Here is an 8,594-nt window from a genome sequence, read left to right on the forward strand (position 1 = left end):
GGATCTCGGCAGCATCTACCGCACTGATAGATGCTCGTAAACTCATCCCACCTGGCTCTGAGCATAACGAAGAGCGGAGTCAACTTAAGCGCAGGCTTATAAGAAGTCTACGTAATGATCGTGAACAGTGGTGGGTAGCGAAAGCAAGAGAGATGGAAAAGGCAGCGGCAATAGGTAACAGTAGGCAGCTATTCAGACTCGTTAAAGAAATCGGTATTAGGAACCCGAATATCAGTGAAACCATCTCAGATAAAGATGGGCATATAATTCATTCTCAATCCAGGAGGTTGGATCGATGGGCAGAACACTTTAGGGATCAGTTCAACTGGCCTTCAGCCACACTTCAATTACCCACGATCCCCAGTCGTCCTGAATGGCAAATTGATGTAAGTCCTCCAACCCTCTGTGAGGTTGAAAAAGCTATAGGAAATCTGAAGCGAGGGAGAGCAGCAGGCCCTGACAGGTTGACCCCTGAGATTTTTAAGGATGGTGGTCCAGTACTAGCAGTGAGATTGACTGAGGTCTTAGGTAGAATCTGGGAACTGGACGTAATTCCATCTGACTGGTCCCAATCACTGATTGTGCCAGTTTATAAGAAAGGACAAAAGTCCTCTTGTGATAATCACAGAGGGATCAGTTTGACTAATATAGTGTCTAAAATATTAGCTTCAATAATACTAGGTCGCCTAACCAAAGCTCGTGAAGAGCAGACTAGAGAAAACCAAGCTGGTTTTCGACCTGGACGTGGTTGCATAGACCAGATATTCACCCTACGTCAGGTCCTAGAACATAGACACAAATTCAGACGTCCCACAATAGTAGTATTTCTTGACCTTAAGGCGGCATTTGACTCTGTTGATCGTGAGGTTCTATGGCAATGTTTGTCACTGAAAGGAGTACCAAAGAAGTACATTAACCTCATAAAGGCTCTCTACTCGAACACAACTGGTCGAGTTAGAGCCTATGGCGAACTGTCATCAGAACTGATTACCACAAGTGGCGTTCGTCAGGGCTGTCCACTCTCCCCATTCTTGTTTAACTTTGTCATTGACTTACTTTTAGAGATAGCACTTTCATCAGCTAAACCTCCAGGAGTTGAACTTTTACCAGGAGACTCACTTGTCGACTTAGAATACGCCGACGACATAGTTTTACTCGGTGAAGACGCTGACAACATGCAGAGTCTTCTGACCACTATAAGCAACTATGCAGGCATGTTCGGAATGCGATTCTCTCCCTCGAAGTGCAAAATGTTACTTCAGGATTGGGTTGCATCGACACCTGAACTAATGATAGGGAGTGAAGTAGTTGAGCGTGTAGACCACTTCACTTATCTTGGAAGTCTCATCAGCCCTTGTGGTCTGGTATGTGACGAAATCTCAGCACGGATACAGAAGGCTCGTCTAGCTTTCGCCAACTTGCGTCATCTATGGCGTAGGCGAGATATCCGTCTAGCAACCAAAGGACGGGTTTACTGTGCAGCAGTTCGCTCCGTCCTACTCTATGGCAGTGAAACATGGCCAATAAGAGTAGAGGATATTCGTAGGCTACTAGTGTTCGATCATAGGTGTCTTCGAAGCATTGCTCGTATATCCTGGGACCACCGGGTAAGTAATGCAGTTGTTAGGAAACGAGTACTAGGTAGGGATGGCAAATCGATTGATGAAGTAGTGAAACTTCATCAGTTGAGATGGCTGGGACATGTGTTACGTATGCCCGACCACCGACTGCCCCGACGTGCAATGTTTCATGGTGTAGGAGTAGGTTGGAAGAAAGCTAGGGGTGGCCAGACCAAAACGTGGCACAAATCAATGAAGTCACTGACAAGTGGACTGGGCCATGTTGGTAGGTGTAGACTACCTGGTTGGGATTCGCGAGATGACAGCAACCGATGGTTAGAGACCTTGAATGACATGGCTCAAAATCGTTTGCAATGGCGAAGATGCATCCACTCTTTGTGTTCTACCAAATTCTAATCTTCTGAATTCCTCATGTCTTTATCTTTTTCTCTTTCCAAATTTATTTCACTGTACTATACTCCTTCAATAATTTCTTGAAACCCCTAATCTTTTGGATTTCTGATTATACTCCTACTACTTCTACCACTATGGGATTTGAATCGACAACTGCATCTCTGTGCTAATGTGGTATGGCAACTCGAACTGATGTACGTACGTACGAAGTTCTACGTTGTGACTGACTGACTGACTGACTTCTAAAAATGTCACATTCGATTTGGGAATCTGAGTGGTCTCTCAACCTCCCCTCTGCATATATCCATGCATTGACTTTTCTTTATTTCAGTCAGTCAGTCAGCGACAACGTAGGACCAGGCACACATATGCATCGGTCCAAGTTGCCATACCTCGTTAACACAACAAGATGAACACCGGATTCATAGAAGTAATTAATTTAGTGGTGGTAGTATATAAAGAAAGGTTGTATATAAGGATATAGTATAGGAAGGAAAAAAGTTCTTTTCTTTATTTGCAACACACAGATTCTGGTACATTAGTACACGAAATAATTTTCGCGCCACACTAATGAAGTGAAAAACTTCAGAAGGTAATGGAAGCAAAATAATTAAATAAACGGACAAGATTAATAGATACAGTTTGGTTAAAAGTGAAAATAAGAAAGATGTCATTCAGTTAAAGGGATTAGACTCACTTTTATAAAGAATGTAATAAAAAACTACAGTAAGATTTCCATACCTGTGGACCATTTTACCATTTCTTGATTTTTTTCAAGGTTATTCAAGAGATTGGTTATAATTGTTCTGCAGACATTTGGTCATTAGGTATAACTGCTATTGAAATGGCCGATGGTAAACCTCCACTAGCTGATATTCATCCGATGCGTGCACTGTTTATGATCCCGAGTCAGCCTGCTCCAGCTTTACGTAAACCTAGCAATTGGTCGTTGGAATTTCGTGCATTTATTGCAGCGTGTTTGGCGAAATCACCTGAAGCGCGTCCTACGGCAGCAGCTTTACTACAAACTGAATTTATCCGTAATGCAAAACCTTGTTCAATATTATTGTAAGTTTTGTTTTTTCATGCTTGATTATTATTTCAGTTAAATTTATATATGACAGGAGTTGAGATACTTAATGGTTATAATTATGAAATCTCTTTGGATTGATTCTTAACCTGTTATTGGAAAATGTTTACTAACAATCATCACAAACCAGGAGCGTATATATCATGGAGGCTATAGCAACCCACCGATTTCAACCTAGTCTCTATATACAAAAGCAGCATCTTCAATCTCTTACCGTAACATGGTTTTAAGTCCCCTTTCCATGTTCCATGTTCGTTAATCTCTTATTATTACTCCTTTACCATTTTCTCGCAAGTATTAGTTAGCTATTTTTGCAACAATTGATCACTGTTTTCCATAATTTACCAAGTGAACAATTGACTCTTCTACGAAATATCGTAATAATTTTTTGATTAGTCAGAAGGAGGTTTTGTGGATATTTTAGTAATTTTATAGTTGAAATCATGAGTCAATTTAAGCTAGACCACCATGGAAAACCTGGAAGCACTCGACGGCCATTTCGTCCTGTTGTGGGACTCCTCAGTAGTGCGCATCCAACCAGTCGTTTAATAGTTTTGTATATTCCTTTCTATGATTGGTAATTCTAAACAATATTCTGTGCGTTCTTAATATTCTTTGAGTTGACAGTTATCTTCCATAAATAATCTGTTTAGTCCACTACGTAACTTCTTTTAATACTTGAAAACGTTTTCGACTGCTCATGATATGACGCAGTAGCTTCCCATTTTATTCTGGACCGATGCATTTTAATTCATCATAAATACGATTGTGCAGTTTAATCGAATGATGCCGAAAAGAAAATTCTCTTTCGTGAACTGTTTTTTACCTCTTCTGCAATAATTCGATAGGTTTCTTCCTTTACTTCAATTCTAATTCGTTGCATATATTTATCATGAATATGAATCTACTTACAATGGTCTTGTAATGCTCCACAATTTTCGTTTAACTTGAGAGTGGCAGTAGATTTTTACCTTGATCAATGAATTTTTGAACTCTTATCAATCCAGTCTCAGTTCTTACCTGGAATCCTACGTTTTTAATCTCAGCATCATCAGCATTCACAAACCAACCTAAGTTAGATAACCATTGAAAACCTAGAAGCACTGGATAAAAGTCTCTTGCTAGCTTGAGACTCCACAGAAGTATTCATTCACGACCCCAAAGGCGGGAGTCGAACTCAGCACCTGGGTTTTCACTGATTGTCTAACTTAAATCGGTTTGTGGTCTCAATGAAATTCAACAATCTCCACAACCTCATACTGACAATACTTACGTGATTAGCCACTTTCAACTGTCATGTAGAGCAATCTGCTGCACAATATCTTTGCTGTTTAGTCAATACAGAACTATCTCGCCTGCTATAGATGGCATAGTTTATCAGGAGGCGATAGATGTTTTTTCGTGGTCGCACCGGAGTTTCTTAAGTCAATGGCTCACCGAGAGTAATAATGTTTCCAAGTTGAGTGACTTTGTCAACGAGATGAATCACTACCCCCCCCCATATGGTCAATCTAGATGTGAACACAAATCGGTTCATTTTTGAGGAAAAAAAGCATTTCAAACAATCTTCCATCATTGGTTAAAGTGTAGTCTACCTTAGTTTGGTCAACTATAGATAGTGTATAGTATATACTGTAAAGTAAATATTTTAATTCAGTGTGTAGCACATTACGAGATTATTGAGTTGGATTAGATTTATGTTTAGGACTATACTACCTCACCACCTACTCAATAAATGTGCTGACAGAATTGTCACTAAGCTTAAGAAAAACTGCTATACCGCGTACAACTTGAGCACTCGAACTCTAGAACCCTCCAACTCTCAAGTTAGAAGACAGAAAACAAGTTACAAGGAATCTTATTCCAATCGTTGTCAAATATGCTATAAAACACTCAGGTATTTATAGTTTTTAGTTAAAAAAAAAACTCATCATTACAGTCATTCAATCCGCATGCAGTGACTTTTAGCATTTGTCCAATCGGGAAGCCACAAATCGAGATTTTGGAATGTCTTATACTCTTCCTGAGTTTCTTGAAGCTTCCTTGAGTTCACCAATTGCCGTCCCTACAAAAGCTCAAAAAATCCGAGAATTGTTAAAGGCTGTCTATCAATATAGTTCATTTGAGTTAATCTCTTTAAAAATGGATTCAGCGCTTTAGTGAAGATCAATGAAAACATCGACCCTCTGTATGTTGATAAAAGTATTGAAAGTTTCTTGGGGTTCTTGATTGATTGTTCAGATGATGACTAATCAGCTGGATTTGGCGAAATTGTTTGTGTTCATGGTTCTAGCAAAACATTTGAGGTTGAAAAAATAGCTTGCTAAACGTGAAATCAGGCAGCTAAAATGCCTGACTTATGAAGACTTTCATGAATGTTTTGAACAAATGAAATGAAGAAATTCCAGGTATCTAGCCATAAATATTAGTTACTTTAAAAGGGATAAGATTACTAACCCTTAAAATTCGTTATTATTACCTGGATTTATGTATCTATCAAATCAAATACGTGTATATACCTATGTATATGTATATTTCTTACTTAATTTGCTTTTGCAGACAACTAATTAATGAAGCCAACGAAGCAAGAGAAAGACGTCTTTTACAACAACAACAACAAACATCTGCGCCTGATACACCGATTTCCGATGTTAAACGACGTCATTCAGTAATGAATAAAATTGATGAAAATCAAGTTAAATCTAAACAAAATCAATTATCTCAAGATGATGTTGATGATAATTTACACACGATGGTTCGTTCAAATTCAACATCTAATCGAACTGTGAGCAATAATATTAATAGTAATAATAATAATGAATCTGGGTAAGATAATCCTTTAAGACTGTTCTCTTTGAACATCGTTATCTTTCGTGTGTGTGTGTTGATAAACAAAGTTTCTTTTATAATGATGTGGTTTTGTGTTAACTGGTCTGATTTTTAGGTAGTTGTTGTCACAAATTGACTCTAGTTGAAATACCTTTGAAAGCCAGGGAGCACTGAACAACTGTTTTGTCTTAGTATGGAACTCAGCACTGTGTACCGAACTGAAGTCTCATAATGAGCCGTTGGCTATTAGACCATTGAGTTGGCGTCTTGCAATGTACATTTGTAATTTTAGTCAATTCGTGATAGAGAAATGGCCATCTAATGCCATTAGTAGTGACTGTCACTTCCGACACGTCTGAATTCTATCGGTCATAACCTCTCACTTCGAAATTACTCACCAGGGAAGATGATTATAGTATTAATAAAGAGAAAAAATGTATAGCAGCTCAAGCTTCTACTGTTATGTCCTTATACCCTACGAATATATCACGTGACATTACCGCCAACTAGAACACCGACTTATTGACCAGATCAATGACGTATAAACCAGTACGAGCAGCTTGAAGTCAACTCTGAGTTCTTATTGGTCCTCTGAAATACTAGCTTCTCACCTAACCCGACCGGTTCAGTCCAGAACACTAATATCGGCCTCCGCCTTATAAATCGTGTATTTCGGACAGTTTATACATGAGCAAATCAAACCACACCATACCATAAAGTAGAAAATAACAATTATACAAGATCACGCCAAACGTAGCTGTGAGAAATACAAGTCCTCATAACCTACTGTGTTAGTGATTAAATTATTTTTTTTTTTGACCATGATCCCTGGCTGCATGTATCTGCTTACACCGCTTCAGAAAAACGCATATACAGAAAAGCTATAAGTATTTCTCTTTTTGGTTATTATGCCTGTCATACATTTAGAAAGCCATGCCTTAGCGATTAAATAAGATTATGGAATACAATTATTTCATCAAATTATAGTTCTGTATCGTGTTACATATCACCGCTTTGTATATTTCACCTATCTATATAAATTTTAATGAAAGATAGTGAATTTCAAAAAAAATTTTGTATATTACTCTCAGTAAAGACATTATCGTTTCAATAGTCATCATTCCTTTAATCTTACTTCAGTTTGGATATTGATGGTGCGGCAACTTTAGTTTCATTATGCTCAAACGAAGATCGCACAAATCATCATAATGATGGTGGTGATGATGATGACGATGATGACAATGGCAGTTTTATACGTCATCATGATGATGAAACAAATGTCAATAATCCTTATATATCTTCCGGTAATCTTGACACAATGGTTGTCAATGATGACGGGGAAAGTGAAGAAGATAGTGGTTCCGTCGTGGTACATGATACAACTGGTGATTCATCAGACGGATTAGATGATGCAGAACGCGATCAACGTGAAGCTTTCGAATTATTAGATGCTGCTCTGCCCCCTGCTGTGGCCACTGAAGGTACACTAACTAGAAGAATTGATAAGGCCGTAAAAATGGCAAATAATATCGGGTAAGTCACTTATTTTCATATGATCAGGAGTAAACCATTGAATTATCTCGTTCTTAGTATTCAGGACTGAATGTTGATCAAATCTTTTTGGCATATATTTGTCTTGTGTGGATTACCTCGATATAACCCTTGAACAAATTAGTGAGTGTCTTTAACCAGTAAACTACGCGTTGGCATTTGCAGCAAAAAGTACTGACACCTAGTTCTAAGGTTTCCATTACTGGGATGCGAGGATTTCGAGCTGGCGAGTTAGATAATGAACGAAACTCATGTACTTGTTTTCACTCCTAGCCACAATCCATCTATTATTTCTTATCTAGTTTGTTTGTTTGTGAAATAGCCCACCAAAGTCAAAGATTCGCTTTAACATCAAAACACTCTAAAATTAAGGTTTACTCTCACTTTATTGAAGCCAAAAATCATATTGATTTATCTTTAGTGAATCGGACCTAGTTGAAACCATTGTTCGGCCTCAATAATCCATAATAAACTTGGACCATGGTATCAGTTCAAGTCACCGCAACACACATCAAAATAAGGGGAGAGATAATAAACAAGATGATAAACAAAGAATTCATGTGTTTTTTAATAGGTTAAATAATGACTCAAACCATCGAAACAACAGTTTAAACGGATAGAATGAGTGATTTGTTACACTCGATAAAGAACAGGATGTGGAAATGATGGAGTATATTTCTTAATATTTGCCATCTATAGTAGTATGTCAGGTCATTTAGAACACTTGGTATCTTACGCGTTGATTAACAGAATTGTATCAGTGTAGGACGAGGCAATGGGCAGTAGGATTCTTTATTCGAGTTGCAAGGGATTCACATATTACGTATACATAGTCTTCGACCATCCATTTGCATCTTTCGGTGTGTTCTGACTTCACCATACTTTTGATTTACTGACACTCATCTCTCCGTCTGACGGTTGTGACAACTTCGACGTAACGTTCCACTGCACACTACTTACAAACAATCTTGTAAGTAGCGTCCACCACATCAGCACTAAAAACTAGATCCGACCTTTTACAGCCAGACTAACATCACGAAGGCGCCAAAGATGGCCCAGATTGGCATAAGCCGCTCTGGCTTTCATTATACGTGCATCAATCTCATCACTCACGCCACCACCAGCACTTATGTAGCTACCTAGATACAAGA

General features: G+C 38.4%; 1 protein-coding gene across 1 annotated transcript; it reads left to right on the forward strand.

Annotated features, from left to right (window-relative positions):
- Positions 1-2,817: 2,817 nt before the first annotated feature.
- On the forward strand, positions 2,818-7,429 carry Smp_081410 (ste20-related kinase; the record flags this gene model as incomplete). Its single annotated transcript, XM_018791659.1, has 3 exons — positions 2,818-3,041; positions 5,623-5,889; positions 7,033-7,429. The coding sequence occupies 3 exons, from the start codon at positions 2,818-2,820 to the stop codon at positions 7,427-7,429; spliced, it is 888 nt and encodes a 295-aa protein (XP_018645176.1).
- Positions 7,430-8,594: the final 1,165 nt, after the last annotated feature.

Source organism: Schistosoma mansoni, assembly GCF_000237925.1.
Source record: "Schistosoma mansoni, WGS project CABG00000000 data, chromosome 1 unplaced supercontig 0135, strain Puerto Rico, whole genome shotgun sequence".
Classification (NCBI taxonomy): Eukaryota; Metazoa; Platyhelminthes; class Trematoda; order Strigeidida; family Schistosomatidae; genus Schistosoma; species Schistosoma mansoni.